Source organism: Genypterus blacodes, unplaced genomic scaffold (assembly GCF_046128005.1).
Source record: "Genypterus blacodes isolate CSIRO-AG114 ecotype Tasmania unplaced genomic scaffold, CSIRO-AGI_Gbla_v1 ptg000156l_1, whole genome shotgun sequence".
Lineage (NCBI taxonomy): Eukaryota > Metazoa > Chordata > Actinopteri > Ophidiiformes > Ophidiidae > Genypterus > Genypterus blacodes.
In genome coordinates this window covers 2,864,686-2,887,500 of record NW_027466957.1, presented here as the reverse complement: position 1 = coordinate 2,887,500, position 22,815 = coordinate 2,864,686, and the positions used below count along the sequence as shown (strand labels likewise).

General features: G+C 41.2%; 1 protein-coding gene across 1 annotated transcript in view; it reads left to right on the top strand.

Annotated features, from left to right (window-relative positions):
• The window catches only part of skia (v-ski avian sarcoma viral oncogene homolog a), a 71,697-nt gene extending 58,705 nt beyond the window's left edge, over positions 1-12,992 (top strand). Inside the window, exons 2-7 of the mRNA XM_076167172.1 lie at positions 3,322-3,432; positions 3,980-4,095; positions 5,315-5,616; positions 5,995-6,323; positions 8,065-8,295; positions 9,566-12,992. Of these exons, the coding sequence (XP_076023287.1) occupies positions 3,322-3,432; positions 3,980-4,095; positions 5,315-5,616; positions 5,995-6,323; positions 8,065-8,295; positions 9,566-9,754 (1,278 nt within the window). The 3' untranslated portion in view covers positions 9,755-12,992. The remainder of the gene's footprint in view (positions 1-3,321; positions 3,433-3,979; positions 4,096-5,314; positions 5,617-5,994; positions 6,324-8,064; positions 8,296-9,565) is intronic.
• The last annotated feature ends 9,823 nt before the right edge of the window (positions 12,993-22,815 follow it).

Here is a 22,815-nt window from a genome sequence, read left to right as displayed (position 1 = left end):
ATGAAAAAGCAACATCAGATAAATGATTTATCGACTCTTTCAAAAAAGTTGCTGCTGATTTGGAACATTTCGCACATTCAATAAGGGTTTTTATAACAGCGGTTCCAAGCGGGGTTTGTGGACGGCAACGGGTCTGTTTTATTTCCTCAATGAGGAAAGATTTAGTCTCTACCAAATAAAGACATGTACACATTGTTGAAAGCAGCTCTTCCTGACTGTGGTCTGAAACCTGCAGACAGAGGACGTGTTTTGCAACCTTGAAGGTTTCAAAAGGCACAGACAGTCTTCAACTGTTACCACCACACCCATCCACACTCAAACACGTGCTCACAAATGCACTCCTGCATGGGGCAGCTGATATGAGCCTTATTATTCCCGCATCTGCTTCCCCATTGATTTTTCCATGCTGGGGGTATTCCAATGTCAGTCGTAAAAGTATATTTCTAATACTAGGCAAATGGTTTTAAGTTATTCAAGATGAGGACATGGATTTGTGTTGGGAAACAGGTTGACAACCTTTTTGCACCTGTGTGTTGATCACTCAACAACAAAAAACAAAAAAGAGTTTGGAAGTGGCCACCTGGTTATAATTAGTTATTTTTGACAAAAAAGTCATTACCATTCAGGAGTGTGTGTTCGTCAGTCCTGCCTTATAGCTGTAGCTCTGTACTCACTTTCTTTCTGATGATTTATTTCTGTTGTAATGCCAGTCAAAGTGAACATTTCTATTATCAGTTTCTCTCCTCTATGACTGGCTGCCCCAAACTCTACACATGGCCCTTCCCCTGAAGCCATAAGCCCAGCAGCAGACGATCATCAGTGTAACAGTAATGTTTGAGGAACATGCATGAGGATTAAACATGGAATACAATTGTTTACCATTTACCACTACATATTTTAAAATCTTAGTGGATTTATATATTTTAGCTCCTAGTACAGTCCAATGTGCAGCTGTTGTACAGACATGTGCAGTGATGTTCTCTGTGTGCGGTGATAGTCTTGATGGTGGAGCCCAGGCCTGCCTAACACATGGGGACACGTTATCTTAGAAGTGTGACATCCTGTCCATGCTGTTTAATCCACACTCATCATAAAGAGGGGCGGCATTGTGCACATACACACTCACAAAGATATTTTTGGTGTGTCTTTAAAGTTTGCCTTGTTCCATGATTTGCAACAGGCCTGTTGTAAGTCAGAGGCTTTTCAGAAAAGAGTTCTCTCTCTCTTTGCATGTGTGTGTATTAGAACAGGATTTCACACTTAGCCACAGACCCATAGATTGATATTTAACCTCTTCCAATCCAACTTGTATTGTTTTGATGAGATCATGCTCCTGTCATCGTCCTGCTTTTCTCAGCTTCTCTGAGAGCAGGTAAATCCCCAAAAGTGGAAATGTTGTGTTTTCATCTTTTATATAACTGAAAGTGTATTCAGGTGTACAATGTATTCTGGCGTGTTCACTTGATCAATAGTTGGTGCATTCCAGATGTACTAAAGGACAAGGAGTGGTAAGGAGGACAATGACTGGGAGCCACTGTTGTGGGTGAAGCTGAGAAACAACCTGTTTTTAAATCAGGAATTCCTGCCTCACTTGTCTGTTTGCCTGGGAATCTGTCTGGCTGATCAGTAATCTCCACATGCAGATCTCTGCCCCAAAGCCCCTGCTGCTCACTCTCATGAGCTCAGCTGTCAATTGTTGAACCCCTGATGCTCTCGCCCATCCAAGATTACCGGGGCCGGATCTCGACCTGATGGAGTTCCGCAGTGTTGGCAAACGATAATCCACGAGACAGGGACAGGCACGTGGCATGGAGACTTCGCCCAGAGGCAGCACAGTGTGTGTGCGTCTGGGCTGAATTGCACTAGCCTCTAGCCCAGATAAGTAGGGCACATCTCTTCATCACTAGATAACCCACAAACCTACCAACCACACCAGTGACTGAGTAGCAGTGTTGTGGTACCTGATTATGGCGTGTGAACTTGGCTAACAGCAGATAATAATGATCACTGGCCTTTCATTTTACAAGTCTATAAATTATTAAGACACTTGTGTGAAATGAAAGGCAATCAGCGAGTAGAAATGCGTTCCAAATCAACTTTTAAGCAGTAATGTAAAGCATTGTAGTAAATGAATCAAAACATGCAAAAACGTTGGAATGGTCCTATTTGCAGGGCCATACAATGTTTTGTAAGCAAAAGTAAAATCCAGCTTTTAGAAGTACATTTTCTCCTTTTTCTTCAATCTTCTGATCAACCTGCTTTGGAGTCCATTGTTGAGTGCTATCTTGAACATTTCCTCTATGTCTGTCTCTTTCTTTCTGTCCTCCCTCTCTCTCTCTCTCTCTCTCTCTCTCTCTCTCTCTGTCTCTCTGTGTGTGTGTGTGTGTGGGTGTGGGTGTGGGTGTGTGTGTGTGTGTGTGTGTGTGTGGTGTGTGTGTGTGCGGCAGCTAGTGACAGCCACAGCTTGGAGAGACTGAGGTCATATTAGCCACAGAGCCAGCCTGACGGGGAAAGAGAAACAAACCCCTACTTGTCTGTCTGTAGGGGTGTGTCTGTGCGTGACAGACTCTCTTTCTTTCTCTCACACAGACATGCACACTGCCCTAGTCACCTCTTGCCTCTTCTCCTGGCTGCCTATGAGCAAACACACCTAACTGCAGTATATAGGTGTGCGTGAATGTGTGCGCGCGTGTGTGTGTGGAAGAGACAAAAGTGTGTGACAAGTCAACTGTGTGTACTGTGTGTGACACCATAGTAACCCTGAAGCACCTTGCCCAGCTTTAGCAAACACACACGTACACACACAGAATAAACACCACACCTATATTTAAACGCTCTCACACTTCCAATTATCAGATACCGCTGTTGGCACTCCCTTGTTCAGACACAAACACACACAAACACACACACACACACGCACACATAGTCTGACACTGTTGGGTGCATTTTCAGTTCACTGACATTTTATCATTGCACCCTTTATAGTCGGCCAAGTGGGCAAAATGTGATTCATGCTGCTTTTGTGTTATGTGGGAAAACATCAAGCATGGACTTGATGATTCATAGTGATCATTTGGAAATGTTGAACTTGAGTTGACTTAAAGTGATAAATATCCTATCCCTAAATTCATTGATTGCATTTTAATGTTGGTCAGGAATTTGGAAATTTCCAAAGAAGATTTTGCAGGTGAAACCTTGAGTGAAAGGAATCTTCTCAAACAGATACGGGGTTCATACCTGCTTGTTTCCACAACATGAAGCATCAGTTTTGATTTACCTCTGACCCAAATTCAACAAGATCTCAATTTTTTTTTCTTGTAGGTGTCTGAACCAATCCCCATGAAAAAGTCCAAGTACGAAGATTTCTTGTCACAATGTCCAATGGCCGACAACGAAAAGCAGCACGACTGGTTACAGTCCCTCTCCAATAAGGTTGGTGTTTGTACTCAGCAAGGGGATGATGATGCATGATGCACGATATGAGATGGCATGAAAGATTATACCCAAGGTTTTGGATGAGTGGTTAATTTTAGATTTGGCAAGCTGTGCTAACAGAGTGGTAATGTTAGACTCTTCATATTCACTTACCAATATGGACCAAAGCTTGAGAAAGTAACTTTATATAAGAACTAAATAATAATTCAAACCTCTTATGAAGATCAGCTTTCAATAAAGACTGTGGGAATGATTTCCAAGATATCTTGGGCAGAATCACTAAAGGCCACAGGATGCTTCATCCAGTCTGGCCTGTCAAATGTGGAGACAGCAACAGTGTCTTAGTCTTTGCAATCTCAGCATTAGTAATCATATATATAGGGACAACGAGGCACTACTTCACTTTTGGAGAGGTGGACAAACATGTAATTCCTGACTGGCAGCATTATTTGATTATGTAGTGTAATTACAAAGTGGCTGAAGAGTGACTGCATTTAACATGTCATATCATGAATGAATGTTGATGATTTATTCTTTTTTTCAGGGGCTTAACTGCATCCAGCCCAGACAGAGGCCGTCTGCTTTCAGACCGTGGTCCCCTCACCTCTCTGCTGGGGAGAAGGAGCCCTCCAGTCGCCCCTTGGCCCTGCTGAGAGACAGGTGAGCCCCACAGTAAATGGCAATTTCAATCAAAGTGGATCACACTCAGCGGGTGAACACAAATGAAGAACAGTTGTTAGATGAAATGATCGTATATGTGGATATGACAGCCATTTGGTTTAGCTGGATCTGATGAGTTCCCAGCATGCTCTCTTAGCTGTCTCGTGGGTTGGTGTCACAGAAGTCAAATCGGACTGTACCACTACCTCCCACATTCACACACATTTGATAAACTCTCATACTGTGGGCACCCACTTGGCATGAGGCTGTCAGTGTAGCCTGTGTTGTATCACGGATGATTTGGCCCAGTTTCTCATAAAGTGGGAAGAAATAGCTCACAGCTCTTTTAATGCTTCTCTACACAGACTGGCATACATGTTTATCAAATTGAACCATACAATATATATCTCTGGCTGTGTTTACTCACACACAAATCAGTTTTAACCCTGAAGTAGCAGGGTCAGCTTCACGGTTAGACAATCGTAGAATGTCTAAATGTTTTCCATGTCAAACTAAGTTTGTTCAAAGACAGATTTCTATCATAGTGGACAATGAATTAAAATGAGAACCAGCATTACGATTCCAGACTGTGCGCTTTTGGTCTTTCTTTATCTTTGGTTGTTAAACAAATACTGCAGTACCGAATCATAGTATGAGCTAGGTCCACCAAAGGCCATTTAGCAATCGAGCAACCAAAGCAAACAATAATTCTGACAGTCAATACGTTCACAGTATCCACCATTAAAGGCAAAAATGTGATTGATCCGTATGCATAAACAGAATCAATAGGATTCTGTTGTTTTGTAAGTATATATACAGTATTGCATAAGCACAGAATGAAGTGAGTCTGTGTCTTGAGGAAATGTATTTGGAAGTATTGCTTTCTAAATTGACTTAGAAGCAAATGTTTTCATTATGTCAAGTTCAATCGCATGAAGGTGTATACAAGATGTTTGCAAAATCAAATGTATTGCCGTAATAGCAGTATAATTGAAGTTGTACAGTAGTACATGTAAACATAGGGACAATCCTCCATTTGGTACAGCTGTTATTACGCCATTTGCAGGCGACATAAATGAATGGGTGTGCTACTGTAAAGAGTAGTGACTTGGAAAATACATAGCCAGAGGTAGATGATGTGCCTGCTCATAACTAAATACAAACATAGAGATAAATCATCCTGTCCTGTCCACCAACACCTCTCTTTATTCAACTCTAGTTTCTACAATTACAAGAGCATGGAGAATGCTGTGGCCCCCAATGTTGCCCTCACACCCTTGCCCCTGGGGAAGGTGGGTCCCATGTCCCCATCGGTGCCCAGCACCTCCCACCCAAGCGGAGGCGAACCCCCAGGTGAGGGTGCCAACGCCAGTGCTCGGCCACACAAGAGAAGAGCCACCGGGGATCTCGTATCGCTAGCACCCGAGGGCCGCTGTCCTCCATCCTCTGCTGCCAGCAAGCCGCTGCCGCAGGATGACAAAGACTCTGAGGTTGAGATTGAAGTGGAGAGTCGTGATGAATGTAAGTGTCAATAATAGGTATGCATAGAATATTTTAGGTTATTTTTGTTTCAAAATTCCTTTTTTGATCTTGCATTTTGTGTTATTTGGCATTTTGTTAATAAGTTTAAGATTAAGCAGAAAATCATCAGTTCATCAGTGTTATCAATTTTAGAACCAGTTGTCAATTTTTATGTTGCATAAGAAATCAGTATCAGCAAAGTACATTATTCAGGTCAATAAAGTAAAACAGTCTTTAGGGATTTACTGTCCCTGATGAGACCTGTGTCAGATCAGTTCATTCTTGTCATTATGAACTTTATCAATTGCTTTCGAGCTAGAACATTTGAAGCCATCAGCAACTCTAACCCTCTCCTTTGCGTCTGGTATCTCCCAACAGTCACTTCGTCTCTGTCCTCCCTGTCTTCGCCATCATTCACTTCTTCCAGCAGCTCAGCCAAAGACCTGAGCTCACCAGTAACCCAAGGGCTCGTTTGCACCATCACGTCGGCTGAGGGAGCCATCCCTGCAGCTGCTCCCACTGTGACCCCTGTGACTCCTCCAGAATCAGGGCTGGAGTTGGAGCTGGAGAGCCTGAGGCAGGCATTGGACAGTGGCCTCGACTCCAAAGAGTCAAAGGAGAAGTTCCTGCACGAGATTGTCAAGATGAGGGTGAAGCAGGAGGAGAAGTTGGGATCTGCACTGCAAGCCAAACGCAGCCTTCAGCAGGTAGTTGTTTCACTCACACGTACCTGTGTCCGAGTCCAACTCAAGTCTAAGAGGAATCTGGGGTCTGGATTGTATCCATATCATGTTAGGTTTGAAGAAACCTTGGGTACATTTAAAGGTGCGTGTTTATGCAGCTTGTCCCAATCCTAACATTATCTATTTAGTGAAGATGAATGAAATTACCAATAAAATGACACACACCCTGCCATATTAATTAATTATATTAATTAAACTGATTGTTTTCAACTCATCTGACTGAATAAGCTGGCAAAATATTTTCTGTTGAACTGCTATTTGTACATAAAACACAAACAAACCAGTGTACCAAAACAATAACAATCAACAACAACCAAATCACATTTAAGACACCATCCTGACCGAAGGAAGCCGATTCCACTTTCACAGCACCGATCCACATTATGACAAACTAACAAATTCTGGCCTAATTGAAGAGGAAAGTGTGTGGGTCGGTTTGAAGCTGGTTATATAACTGATATGGTTGAGTTTGGTAAGCACCTGAAGAGAGTATGTGTAAATGCTGTGCTGAGCAGAGTAAAGGGGGTTAACGTGATTGTTTTCTCACTCTTTTCTGGGGACTAACAAGACTTGATGCCAGTTTGTCCCAACTGATAGGTTACTATGAGAAGGCATTGTGTGTGTTACTACACACACACACGCACACAACGAAAAATCTGCTGGTCTTTTAGTGTTCAAGAGGAAGGAAACCTCACTTCTGGCAGCCCACACATTAGCCAACTCTCAACTCGGCTCAATGTAAACACTACCATGGACACTTCAGCTTGCTGTCACTGCTGTTGGGAGAAAACTTTTATCACCAGCGACTCCTCACAAACTACATAAAACAGCATTGTGACAGCTTTGTCCAGCATGCTTTCATATGCACCAAGGGACGCTCAATGTTTCTCAAAATACATAGGAACAGGTTTGGCACACTGGAAGTTGAGGTGGAAGATCTGCCCCCATAGGGGTAGGAGTGTGTGGGTCTATGCACATAAGAGAATAGTTCATTTTGATAAATCATTTAAATGGGGATGACATCACACACGTTTAGGGGACAAGGGAGGGGCTTGTAACAGTAAGCCTTTGTCTTCTTTTTTTCCTCTTCTTTGTGATTCTAATGTTCTTTCACTTCCCCCTTTGCATCACTGACAGTGATTGACAGAGAGAAATTACAGTCCAACCCACTTTTACACTTCAGCGCAACCAGCATGAAGCGGGCATGTCTGGCAGATCGGTGGATTTGATAAGTTTCAGATTTTGGCATTCACAGAACTCGTGATTTACCCATCAAACAAAAGGCTTTCACTTTTCCTGTGTCCCTCTATCTAACAGGCACTGTGGATCATGAAGTTTACAGCTGCATTGGCCTCTAAATATAAAGCTGCAGAAGATAATCGTTACATGGCACACTGCAGCTTGACTCTTTGTGACCTACAATTTCAATAATATATATTATTATATATGATATATAATATGGCTACAAATATCTGTCAAACTGTTTTAGGGAAACAGAAAATAAATTGATATTTCTCCTGACTTATCTAAATTACTTAGTTGGAACATTCAAATGAATGTGGTCTAATCTAGTGCCTCATTGTTTGGGAGTTATGAGCCCACATTTTTTTCATAAAACAAACCAATGGTTCTGAGACGATAACCTCCAAGGCAATGACATGAACATGAAGTTCAACAATAAATGTCTTCTCCTATCTTCTACAAGGAGCTCGAGTTCTTGAGGGTGGCTAAGAAGGAGAAGCTCCGGGAGGCAACCGAGGCAAAACGCAACCTGAGAAAGGAGATCGAGCGGCTGAGGGCTGAGAGCGAGAAGAAGATGAAGGAAGCAAATGAATCGCGGATCCGTCTGAAGAGGGAGCTGGAGCAGGCCAGGCAGCTGAGGGTGTGCGACAAAGGCTGTGAGGCCGGACGACTGCGCGCTAAATACTCTGCACAGGTTAGTTCACTTACATGTACATGTAAGCTTACATGTAGCTTGTACAAGAACATTGATGTATGTACCGTATGTATAACTATAAGTATGAAAAACTGAGGAGACAGCACTGAAAAAAAACAATAAAAATCTGTATTGTTATTTAAATAGATCAAGATTTCACATCTATTGTAATTGCGAAAACAAGACCAACTACCTTAATCCCAGTAAATAGTGGTATATTGTATTGATATTGTATAGGGTGTTCGGGTGCTTGTACACTATCATGATTATGGAATCCAGACTGTCCTATCAACAGAGAGTAATCACAGTGTTTCAGTGTCTCAAGAACTCTCAAGGTTAGTAGAGAGAAGAAAAAACATGTTCATTTCCTGCTCCCCAGTTAAAAATAAATGGGTGTAACTCAAAGTGCAAAGACCTCCTTGCACAGAGAGGAAACAGGAAGAGAAGTCGACTTCCCTCAGGCATCATGGGAAATGCAGATTAGTCAAAACAAGAGGGAGGTTATGCTCTCCAGCTGTGTGTGTGCAGTCATTTTCAGAAAGATGTCATTAGGAGAAGACGTTGCAGTGTAGGTTGGGTTGTTCTCTGTGGGTGTAGGGCTCAGACTGAAGGGGGACTGGAACGGTTATTATGCCTGTCACACTGTATGTGAGGTTGTGTGTGTTTGCATATGCATGCTTGTGCTTCTTTACGGTATATGCAGGTTGCGTTGGGAATCTCCCTTCCTAGACAGTAGAACCATTCATGTAGAGAGCCAGCTTCATTTGAAAACTTTGCTATCATCTGGTGCTTCTGCCAAATATTAGGAGCCAAACTCAATGAAGTGGTTCATAAGTGTAACAGTCCTGTTTATACATTTCCTCACTTGGCAACCTTTGTGTTGTAAGAAGATTTAGCAACAGCTCTTTCATTCAGTAAAAACCAAAGGTCCACTAACTCACTACTGCTACTAACTAGGCATTTTTTGCTGTGCAAAAATGTGATTATGGTGTGTACTTTAACACATGACAGAACAATCAACCATGCATGGTTTTAGAATAAAATGCACAAGATACAAAGATGACTGATGAAAAGATGAAATGTAAGGGCATCTTCAGTCAATCATAGGTTTTAGTCAAAGTTTATTCATTCCAAAGCATGTAAACAGGAATGTGAAAGGAATATTCTTAAACATCAAACAAACAAACTTAATTGAAGTGTCATCACATTTAGAGGTAGGTCTGTAGGTGGATTATTACATTTCATTTCGTTCCTGCTGTGTATTTTCCAGATTGAGGACCTCCAGATGAAGCTGCAGCACGCTGAGGCTGACCGCGAACAGCTCCGAGCTGACCTGCTGCACGAGCGGGAGGCCAGGGAGCACCTGGAGAGGGTGGTTAAGGAGTTGCAGCAGCAATTGTGGCCCAAATCCAATGGCGACACGGAAGCAGCACCTAAGGACACACAGGTTGAGAACTAAGCCTGTCGCCCTCCTCACCACCCTCTCTGCCATCCCCAAACCCCATTGACCAGCCCATGTCTCCCGTGTAGGACAAAAGCACCAAAGTTCACCATGGCTGCCATTGAAAATCTAAATAAAAGAAACTCACCCTTGGAGTAGAGACAGAGCAGAAATGCAGATTTGCAATGAGGACCAGTGTCTTCATCCGAGCCCACAAACAGGCATGTGAGTGCTTTGTCATTTTCCTGGAAACAGCAATCCTGGCAGCAAGATGTCTGTGAATGCACCAAGGAAATATGTCACTAAAGCAGACACCATGTGTGTATTTTGTCTGAAAGGGAAATGGCATGTGACCTTTGAAGAGACTTTTATGATAATAAAAGCTAAACGATAAGCGTATTATATCAGAGTTATACAGCTGGTAAGAGACATTATAGCAGTGTGGCTGTGCTGAGCTCACACCTTTCCCACAATTCCCGAAAATTCTCGACCCCTTCCCTCACCACGATGAAGATGGAGGATTTTGAAGACGTTATAAGCTATTTAAGAGACTACATAGCAATATGTAATGAAAAAAGAGGTTTCTTTGTCTCTCTGTACTATTAGAACATATAAAAGATGCTCATGATTAAAAAAAAAGAACAAATCAACAAATGATCTCCACAGCGCCACTGTGGTTTTTAGTTTTTCTTAGAGGGAGCCATGGCAGTCCAGTATGGGGAATGTTTAATGTCATGTTATTTTCCTCCCATTGATTTTGATGTCACTGAGCAGTGGGAAGATTGGTATTTTTCCTCTTTGGATTAAGCCCAATGTTGGGAATTTGGAAACTAACGCACTGTGTTCAAGCACTTGCTTTAGATGCTCAATATCCTGCATCACCCAATCTCACACGATCTGCACAAACATACACAGACACTAGCTATCACTTATTTGTTTCTATCATGTGGGTCATATTCCTGAAATCTGGTTTATCTTGTGAAGATAACCTTGAGCTGTGAGTGTGGTCAGTGAAAAAGGCACGTTTTCTTCCCTCCTTTTTACATCCAAAACATCCTGTATGACTTTAGGGCTGGGTGTGGCATCTTCAGCAACAACCACAAGATGTTCATTTTGATTAAATTAAGGTTTGTAAATATAAATAAACATTGTTTTTTAACTTTACAATAATGAATCGCACTTTGTCATAACAAAATACTGTTATAATGTATTGTACTCCCACTATTGTCTTCAATCTTACTTTAAAAGCAACATCGTACTCATCACTGCTACAATATAAACCCAGTAGGCATTTTGTTGTTATATGCGCCTCCATTACATACTGTAGTTCTGTTTTCTTTAGGCAGAGTATTGTAAATAAACAGAAAGAAAAACAGGCTTGCTTGCTTGTTGATTGTTGGATTCACATTCTCCCTCATTTCCTTGTAATTATTGAAAAGATAAAAATGAACATGAAAGACATTTATACATAATGCAATATAGATTGAACATACAAAATTTCACTCATGACATCCTTCATTAATTGACCCTGGTTTAATAATGGTTTATGGATCAAATCAGAAGCTATGAAGCTCCAGTTCCACAGTGGGTACAATGCAATCAGAATGTACATTGTGTTAATGCTATTTTTCGTTTGGTTGTTGATGTTGTTTTTGTGGAGATATTCTATTGCTTGTTTGTAATATTCACTTTTTTCAATAGAAATTCATGTTTTCTTTATGCATGAAATCAAGAACTTTTGCCATACATATAGTCAGTTATTGGGCATTGATACTGTATATGTAAGGGTTTTATTGTGTTTTGCAATTTAAATCATTTTTCTTATTTAGACAGTAATGAAACCACACAGGATTTCACATGTGCAAAAAATAGAGTGAAAAAATAGAATCAAGTTGAAAATGCTGGACAACCTCAAGTGCCTGAAGTGGGCGAAAGGTTTCCAGAGTAGGAACACTGACCATGAAGCTGCTGTGGTGGGTCGACTGTCAACTCACCCGTTTCCTGTTGGCAGGTTTTCAAAATAAAGGCCTCTGGTTCGGCAGTTTTTGTCAGTATTTCTAACAGCAAACAGTTTACAGAGAAAATTGAACAAAAGCTTGACACTTAAGGATTTTTCAAATGAGTGCTTTGTTCTTCTTTTGAAATGCATGTTGAATCAGTTTTTTTTACAGAAAATCTTGAAAAGCCACTTCTGTGAATTTTTTCTTTTAGTTTGTATATAAAAACTTATTTGTTGACTGGATAATCCAGGGGGCGCTGTGTTAATTAATGCCCATTTCTTATTAAACATTGCAATGTTACAGAGAGCATCAGTGTCTGACTTTGACAGACCTAAAATTGGTACATTTTTGTAGTTGTTTTTTAAAGAGTTGTGGCCTCTCTGTAGTTTACTTTCCTCATGGTTTTCTACTAAAAGGGGAGAAAACACCGACATTGGCTCTTTTCTCCCAAATGCAAAAAGAAAAAGCAGTTTAACACTTGTTTTTTAAAGGAGAATCACTTTTGCTAAATGGACAGTAAAGCAGCAATAACAGTCCATATTACTAGACAAATACTAGCCAGTGTGACGATTTGAATAAGGATTTACAAATGTAAATATGTTTTTCATTTACAATATTGTATAATATATGTACATGGTGTCTCCTTTTTCAAGAAGAAATCTTTTCTTACAATAGCTGTTCTGTTTTTTTGTTTTTTTATTTGGACTTTGTGTTTTAACTGACAGTTAATGCAGTGTGTAAGAGAATATTCCTGACATAAACATGTTAATCCAATTACTTTCATGTTTGTTTGTTTTTTTACTGTAGAGTCTTTATATTGAATGACTTTTTTCACCATTTCATATATATTTTTAACAGTATCTTCAGTATCAAAAATTGACCTGAGGGTCACACACAGGCTACGCTACCTTGCAGAATTTTCCCATCATCCTCATGTATCTCTTTAGCCCTGTGCTGCTGCTAATACTATATAAACCTTACAATTCTAGAAATATTTTTATGTAAGAGGTAAATGTAAGCTTTCCATTTATTAATGCCACATATACAGTATGGAACAAGCTCTGCTTATTCATCTCCCTGCCTCCCTCATTTTTTCACAACCACCTACAACTGCACCCTTTCCCTTCTCTCACGACACGGACTATATTGTAAAGTAAAGGATTATGTTTGAAAATAGCTATGCTTATATACTACAGTGACTGAATGTACAGTGTATAGATGCATTACCAGAAATAAAGTTGTTTGTCCAGATTGAATTATCAACTTTCTTATGTTTCTGGCATTTGCTGCCTGTCTGCAATGCATGTAATGTAATTATGCTACAACTATAACAGACAAAATCCATCCAGAAAAAACAGTATCAGATTTACTGTGCGGAAAAATGCAAGTAGCATCAATCATCACACAGTCATGTGAGTAACTAGTCAAGAGAAGTAACTACAATCTTTCCTCATCTGCATGTTGGCTTAGTTATTCATAAAACACACTTGATCATGAATAATGTGTAAATAGGCCTACACTGTCAGTCGACTTCCTGGATTGTTGTACTGTCTTGTCAGTTCCACAGGTAAGCCAAATGGTGGTAGTATGATCTGGCACACACACACACATAATAGGTGGCATACAGGAGGAGCCTTGCTTCTTTGTAAATTTCATTTTCCTCATCTTCCTGCATACTCGGTAGACTTCAATAAAAGTTATTCACCAAGGGAGATAGCAGCTTTCTGGCTTCTGGTTGCACACTGCTGCTAACTTGGCTTTTGTGCCTCTATTATCATCCTGGAAACTATTGGGTGTATCAGAGATGTGTTTAACTTGTTGATTGCATCTGTTTTAATTTTGGGTGGTGGTTTGAATCTTGCGTTAGCAGCCATTTTGTGTGGATTCCTAACCACACGCTTTGCTGGATTTGTTTAATGTAGAATACTGTGGCCACTTTCAGTAGCTGTGATGGACTTGTTTGCAAGGTTGTGTTCCTCATCTAAATGACTGGGCACATGTACAAATGAAGTATGTTGCTGAACCACCTGATGTGGTTCCGAGGCAACAGCCAGGTCTTGGTCCAGGACCATCATCCGTGAAGGAAGGCTCCTACAAAGAGTTGCTATCTTCTATCATATTTATATGATATGTCATATCATTTATTTTGTACTGAAACCTGGCTGGGTCATGAGGAATATGTCACCCACTCCTCCAGTCATATTACTATAAGTAAGTATTATAATACTCACATTCCTCGAGACAGCGGCAGAGGAGGTGTTGTTGCTGCTGTAGGGAAAAGAAAGCTATACTACTGCATTTGCTCTGGTTGTTGGGGAACCACCTCCCAATGTGTGAATTAATTGATTCATTTCAGAGGAAATTAATCAAACCCAATTATTTTCAATAAGGGCAATTCAATCACATCAGCCTCCTATTAGAGGTAGTGAACTCTGTCGGACTGACCCTACACATGTAGACAAACAATTACAATAAATTAATGTTTATTACTAAGTAAATACACTACTCACTGAATGAATCAAATATTCCACTTTAAAGGTGTTATTCCTAATGGTGTTGAATATCGATTAACGCTTTACTCAGATGATTTGTTGCTCTACTTAACTGACCCTATATCTCGTCTCCCAGCTGTCCTGTCCATTTCCGATACTTTCAATCAATTTTTCTGGGTATAAAATAAATATTTTGACAAGTGACAGTCTCTTCCTTTATTCCTACCCAAACATTATGTCGAATCATGAGACAAAATAATCAGCAATGCCTGTGTGTCCGAATGGTTATGTCCTGATGTTGTCTCTGCATTTTCTCCTGGTTCCCTGGTTTTGTCCCCACTTCGCTACTGGTCATTTCCTGATTTCTCCTGGTTTGTTCCTTGTTCTTCTGTGCTCCTCGTGTTGTTTAAGTTGTACTGTGTGTTTCTGTTGGCTCCCGTGTTTGTTTTGAGTGGATTTGGTTTCCCCCATGTTCCCTGAGCCTCTCCTGCTCCAGTGTTTGAGTTTCCCTGTATTCAGGTAGGTATTCAGTTGAGCTTGTATTTTAGTGACCCCCATTTTGGTCCAAGTTGCTTGTATGCTTGTGTTTGAGTTCCCTATTTGTCTAGTGTTCCTTTTCCTTGTGTGTTTTCTGTTAAATATTTCTTCTGTTATCTGTGTGTTGCCTCACATTTTTGAGTCTTCCCTTCTTGCATTTGACACAACTGTTCTCACATCCAATTACAGAGACTGGAAAGATAAACTGTATTCAAACTGTATTATGTCATATTTATTAAAATCAGTTTATACATGTTAATGTGTTGAATCCTCCACGCACACAAGAGTTAGACATGGCGTTCCTCAAGGCTTGGTGCTTAGGCCAATGCTATTCACTTTATACCCGCTTCCTTAAGGTAATATTATTAGGAAACAGTCCATAAATTAGAATTGTTAGGGTTATTTTTCATATGCGTAAAAATACGCTTAAGAAACACCTTAGAAATGCATTATCTAATGTAGCTACTCTGGATGACATTACCCTGGCCCCCAGTGCCACCATAAGGAATCTAGCAGTTATCTTTCTTAAAACTAGTCAATGCAAATGTTATCTCTAGGCTGGATTATTGTAATTCATTATCATACTGCTTGTGTATTGACAAAAACTAGCAAAAGAGATCTCATTACTCCCATTTTAACTTCACTGTACTGGCTTCTTTAAAAATCCTTCTCCTCACTTTCAAAGCCCTTAATGGACAGGTTCCATCATACCTTAAAGAGCTTGTTGTACCCTATTAATCCCCTAGAACACTGTTCTCCCAGAATGCGGGGCAGGCACCCTCTCTAGGCTAAGGAGTAGGCTTAAAACTTTCCTTTTTGATAAAGCAGCTAATAGTTAGGGCCAGCCAGGCTTGCCTTGGACCAGCCCCTAGTTATTGCGGCCTAGTCTGCTGGGGGACTTCCCATGATGCACTGAGCTCCTTTCTCCACCTCCCCTCTCTATCTATGCATATCCATGTCCATTATGCATTTCAGTAACTTAACTTCTTCCCTGGAGTTTTCTCTGTTTGTTGTATTGTTTGTTTCTGTCTCTGTCTGTCTGTCTGTCTGTCTGTCTGTCTGTCTGTCTGTCTGTCTGTCTGTCTGTCTCTCTCTCTCTCTCTCTCTCTCTCTCTCTCTCTAAACCCAACAGGTCACGCTGATGGCTGTCCACCTAGTGCCCGGTTCTTCCCATTAAAGGCAAGTTTTTTCTTGCCACTGTTGCCAAGTGCTTGCTCATGGGGGAATGCTCATCCGTCCCCCAAGTTTAAACAAAATCAGTTTAGAACTCTAAGTAAACCTGACAACCAACATGCTAGTGAACAAACCTAAAGATGGAGAAGAAAACAGAGTTAAAAATATTGCATTCAAAAGCTGCAAGCAATTTTCCCTGTAATCACAGATGAGCTATTTCCAAAGTTATGGAAATGATTAATCAATCCTTGTACGCTATAACATGTAGTATGTATGGGCAAAGAATCCAAATCCAGTTTCAAATCAGGGAGTGTCAGCAGAACAATAAAGGAATATGTATTTTAAAAATGAACATTAAATAGATTAATTTCTGTGAATGTATTGAAAATAATGAAACAATTGTTGAGAAGGAATTTAAAATGTGTAGTAGAAAATGTGTCAATGAAATATCAGAATCAAGAAAGGATAAAATATAAAATGCATGCATGTAAACCAAAGTTTAAATGTTTGCGTGTACAAAAACAGTGTGCAGGCTGCATTCTTCTTGCTCATTCGGTTTACATACACAGCAGTGGTTTGAGGGAAGCTGCTGCACAAGTCACCATAATTACTGTGAGAAGTCCAAAAGGAAAAAAAGAGCCACTTACATTCAATGGGAAAGGAATGTACACTAGGTCTCCGGTTAACGCCCACTCAGCCTGACAGTATCTGATGAAAACATTCATTAGTGTACACACACATACACACACAGCCATGTTATACACTGTGTGTTTTGCTGTAGGCTTCTCACAGCATGAGCAGTGCTTGACGAAGAGACTGCTGTTTCCGCTTTGTTTAACAGTCTTTCTGTTTCTTTCCCATTTGATATGAGACTATATTACTAGTAATATGAAGACATTGTCAACTATATTAGCAGTAAAAAAGTCTGTAAACACTGTATGATGATTTTCCATTAATGCAAATAAAGATTGGTTAGGTGACCATCTGTGATTTCTCTTTTGAGTTGAAGTGAAGACATAAGTAAAGAGAAACACCGCCACCCATACAGCAAAAAACAAATAGGGTTCTCAGCAAAGCATCTTAGTGGAAGCATTAATAACATGACAAGATGTACTTGTATTTGGTCTACATGTGAGGGGAGGGATCAGTGTACATACTGTATACTATACATTATTCACATTTTGTACACTGGTACACACAGACTGCTGCTGTGTTTACAGTACAGGAATGTTCAATTTTTATTCACCAAATATTCCAGGTCTTGACCTTTCACCCCTTTCTGCTTCTGAATGGACACTTTCCTGCAGCCTAATGGGCACTTTTCCATAAAGGCCACACTCAACCGGTGCACAGGTCATTGCCCCTAGGCAGATTCAATATTTATCGGTCACTGCAGCATTTTACTGTCTCAGCTTGACAAAAATGATCAGTGTCTCAGGCATTCTGCCTGTCAATTCAGTGGCTCGGCTGATCATATCAGCTGCCGCAGCAGTCAGCCCTACCACATGTCACTCTGATGAGCAGCCAGGATGTCTCTGTGAGTCTGCCAATAAGCAGGACTTCCCCAGCCAACAATGGTCAGGACTAAAAGAATTCTTGCATGTAAACAACAAAAATTACTAACAAATTAATTTGGTGTTGCAGAAGTGACTGATCGTCCAAAGGAAAAGGCTTCACTAATTTGGTGAGTTAAATAAAAAAACAAAGCATTTTGTCATCGTTACAGAAAAAATGGTTATTTGAATGTTGCCTTGAGGGAACTTTCTCAAGCTCCCCTACATATACAGATAAATGCTCAGAATGAGGACCGTAGATCTGAGTACTCATGGAATTATTGTGATTAATATTATTAGATTTTAGTCGTTTTGATGCCCCAATAGAAATTACAGACATTTGTAAACGTCATGAAATCACAATCCTACTGCAATGTGAAGTGGGACAGTAGCATGCAGGATTAGCTGAAAGTATGATTGTGGCATTTTGGGTGAATCGAGTCGCGTATGGACCAAGTAAGTGAACTGGTAGCTTGTGAGTTGACAGTTTGCCTCCAGGGCACTGCCGAGGTGCACGTGAGCAAGGCACCAAACCCCCCTGCTCCATGGGCGCCGTATAATCGCTGCCCTGCACCCCCTCTGTAATGCATGTGTTTGTGTGATATGAGGGGGTGCAAGATAAATTTCAATTGCATGCGATTTTCTGTGAATTGCATGCAAAATGACAATAAATAAAGTATCTAGTTAAAGGGAAGTGTTGGGCTTCTATCTAACTTAACTTAAAACTTCATGCAGTCTTTCTGAAAAGTATTTCACTTTAAAGTAGAGTTAGGAGAGTGTAATTTAACCCAAGTATGCATGGTTTGAATTAAGAGGATTGTGGGCACCTGTGGGTGAACCATGCAGTGTTCAAAAACCTCACTTTAGGGAGGAGAGTTATATAAGCCACACTTTTACTCAGTAAGTCAACTTATAGGGATGGAGCAGCTACCCACCCTCCCCACCTCACAGCATCTTCATTTCAAGTATGGTTAGTGTATGTAGGATTTCCCTTGAGACATAGCGTTCGCACTAATCCAACATAACCTCTTATATACTACAAAATACTTCAAAAAGAAACAAAAAACCCTGGAATCACCTCAGGGTGCAGCAAGAAAATTCAGAATCGAGAAGAAAAAAAGAAAAGATTCAAGGCTTTTCAGAAAAGATTGTTTTTTTCTTTAGCTCAGTTTCAACACATAATTCCTAAACAAAGGTTGTAGCATCTCACAGTCTCCCCAGAGGCTCTGCCAATGCAATCTGACTAGACAGCATCCAGGAGAGAAAAAAAAAGGGGGGAGGTGACTGGCCATGCTGGATGCCACATTGCCTCCAGTGGGTACAGAATGGTGGGGTGGGTAGTAGAGGGTGCTGGGGTACATAAATGACAGTCTTTGAGGCAGGATGCTGGGACATCACTGCCATTCTGATGAGGCTGAGCTGGCGTGACATGCCTGTCAGTGCAGCACTGCACAACAGGCTACCATCACGTGTGCACAGAATACAGCGTAGAGCTTGTGCAGGAAGCAACAGAACATTACTAGCGTAGGCGTTTGACACCGAGGGATGAGGAGGGGGAAGGGCGACTAAAGGAGAGAAGTAGGACGAGTGGGACATGAGGGGCTGGCTGCCTCCCTCCTTACACTGTCTCCTGCTGTCTCAGTGGAAACAGAGGAATATGAGTGGGGACCGACACCTTTGCTTTGCCCTCAAATGAAGCCATGGCATCACAATGACTTCTGACAATAGTTTGCATTGCATGTGTTATTTATATAGCACATCTCACAAACTCTGAACATACAGGAGCAAGACTGACTCGGTTTGAAATGCATCACACATGGGACAGAGAGTATTTGTGCTAGCAGAGTATATGTCAGTTTAGATGCAGTAACAAAGATGAGGAGAAGGAGGGAAGGGATAGTAAAGAATTGATTTAAAAAACTTCAATGATGAGAGGCAAAAAGGAGAGTAGAAAGGGAGGAGAAACGGGCAGCATGGTGCTTCAGCTGCAGGGGCCTATTAAAAAATGAATCAAAGGCTTCGGCTTTCCCATTGAAAGACGCGGAGAGACTCGCTCACAGTGCTCCTACAGAGATGGAGAAACATATCTTGAGCCGAGTGAGAACATGTCAATCACTGGACTGCATACATGTCTATGCACACACACTCATATGTTACAAGCAAAACACAATCACAAGTTTTGGGACCGTTTGTACACCTGACCACATGATAAAGGCAAGACATCAGCTACAGCTACCGCAACAAATAGCTCAAATATGAAATTATCCCAGACCAAATGTTTAGCTTTACATTTCTTTTTCTAAATGCATTAATTGGGAATAAAACAGCGCATGACTTGTTACAGGGCTTTGGACAAAGCTGGTCTATCAGTTTCCTGGGGCCTGTACTACGAATGAAACTCAACAGATCTCAAATGAGGCCTAATCAGTATCACAACACACAGCACGCAACTTTAAACTCACACTCACAGAAGGAGGGGCTTGCATGTTGAACATTTTCTGAGCCAGAAGGACTCATTGACTTTATGATTGTTAGTCATAAAAGATAGACAGGGAGAGAATCAACCGGACTCGACCGAACCAGGATCCGGTGCAGCCAGAATGCCATCTCTGCCCTAGGATGAACAACATTACTGACCACTAATTACTGTTAGGTGTTATTTTTATTAACATGTCAATTCTCGTCTTCCATACAAATTCAACTGTCACGGCCGGTTATTTCCCTTCTGTTTTGGCTTCAGCTCTGTTGGGCCGACAGGGACTGATTTAGAGGTATGAAGTAAGGACACTTTCAAATTCAAGATGAGGGCAAGATCAGAAAGCCCTTAACTGTCATTGTACCTGCATAAATAAATTTGAGAAGCTCCAGCTGTTACACAGTGCAAGTTAAAAGTACAAAATATAAAACACCAGGTATTCCAAAGACCCACCACATAAATAGAATAAAGAGAAAAGAAAATGCTCCAGAAATATAATAAAAAGGTAGATATTAGTATTTCACTTTGGTAATAGTGTAGTATCACCCAAACTGGGAATCAAGATTATGAGTTCTGATAGCCAAGGGAAAGAAACTGTTTTCTAATCTGTTTGTACTGCTTTTTATGCTCTTGTACCCCCGACCGGAGGGCAGTAAAGTGAACAGTGAGGATCTTCCTGACTCTGCAGGGGCACTGGGAGCAGAAGATGACCTCCAGCACTTGCAGGCGGCTCTCTGTTGTGTCACCGCATCCAACCCCTCTGCCAGGAAGGATTATCAGCCCTGGGTGGAGCGTGCACAAAATCCCCTGACTTCAGCAGCTACCAGGTTGTCACTGTATGAGGCTTCTGTGGGCTACCAGACAAACTTGTGCCACCCTTCTATGCACAGCGGATGACAACAAGCGCCTGAGCGATCGGCACTGAGTTCCACCGCCATCTCATTCCACACATCTGATGCCCATCAACCATCCAGTACTTATCAGCTGCAGTATTAACGCTCCAGGTCATCCAACCAGTTAGGACGGAGGCTGACGTTGATTTGCTGCGCAATGATTTTTTCAAAACATTTTATGACCCTGACCTTAGTACAAGTGATCTGTGGTCAGGTTGCTGGCTGGCTTTTTGGGGACAGGGATGATGGTGGCCAACTTCAGACAGGGGAGAATGGTGGCTTGCATCAGGGACAGAACAACTTCTGTAAGTATTCCGTCTGGTCTAGCAGCTTTCCGTGGCTTCACTGTCTTAAGCGTCCTTCTCACGTGGTGTTCCTGAAGAGTGAGCACATTGGAGCTGGAGGTGGGTGGGGGCAGCATGTCTGTGTCAGGCTCCTTTGCCTCAAAGCGAGAGAAGAAAAGGCATGCTGCTTTTGAAGTTGGTTAACTCCTCTAGTCCCTGCCAACCTTGACATGCGTTGTTGACAAGCAAATATCTCCACCTTTATCTTGCCAGAGTTTCTGTTCCTGTTGAAGCCATGAGTGATGGAGCCAGCTAACTGTCCTGCTTTGAGACCACTGACTGGGATGAGCACTGTGACCACATGTAGGGGATTTTAATAATATGAGGGACTGCATCACTGACTGTATCACCTTCTGTGAGGACACCACCAATGCTGGCCAGGACTGTATGCTGCTTCTTCAACAACAAGCCAACAGCCTTCTGGTCTGGTGACAAGGGTGAACTGAAGTTGGAACAGGGGGATCTGTGGGATTGACTCATGGGATTGTTCTCTATCCAGTCATAAATCTGGCATATCTGTGAAGTAGGATAAAAATGGTTGCCATTTGTGAAAGAATTTATCATTGTGTCCCTTCATTGTGTTGATGTTCTTGAGTTTAAGAAAAAACCATGGTGTCCTTCAGCCATTGTGAGACAGAGGGAGGGGGTAGGGGATTACCACTGTAAACTGATAATTTCTTTTTGGGTAATGTTTAGATGACATGAGTCGAGTGGGGTCCAGAAGATGGCAATATGAGAGGAAGTTTGAAACTGTGTTCCTATTATGGTGGAGATTACATTATAGTATGGCCGATTATCATAGATTATAGAGTATTATAGAGTATTACAGATATATAATATATAAACAGACCAGCCGTTATGCAAGGAGAGCTGGACAAGGCCCTAGAAGGACATCAACTCAGCAGCAGGACTGGTATCTACTCCTTTTTGCGAAGAGGAGCAGTAGTAGCACTGCCAGAGCCCTATAAAATGACCTCCAGCAGGCTATGTGGCAAACTGTCAGAAACACAGTACCCTGATGACAACAGAGGCATTCATGCCAATGACTCACCCTTACGTTCCCCCAACCTAAATCCAATTGAGCACCTATGGGACATTATGTATCACCATAGACTGTCCAGGAGCTCACTGATGCACTGATCAAGGTCTGGGATGAGATCCGCCAGAATTCCATCCGCTGACTCATCAGGAGCATGCCCAGATCGGAATCAGAATTAGAATCGCTTTATTCGCCAATTAAGTTTACACTTAAGAGGAATTTGCTCTGGTCCTAGGTGCGAACGTATAACATCTAAAAAAGGCAACAAGAAACAACATATAAAACAACATATTTAAACCAACATATAGGAACAGCAGCTTGGCGAATAATTAAATTAAAAACATACTAAATTAAATAAGTTAACTAAATGAATACTGATGAATGAAGTGTTAAAAAACGTGCAGGGGTTTATTGTAATAAATTAACTTAATTGAATACTGGGTTAGGGTTAGGGTTAGGGTTAGGGTTAGGGTTGTGCAAGTGAATGTGCAAGGAATGTTGTCGGGAATGCATACAGGCACTTTCATCATAATCTGATGAAGGCAATACATTGATTTTATCCAATATTTCAA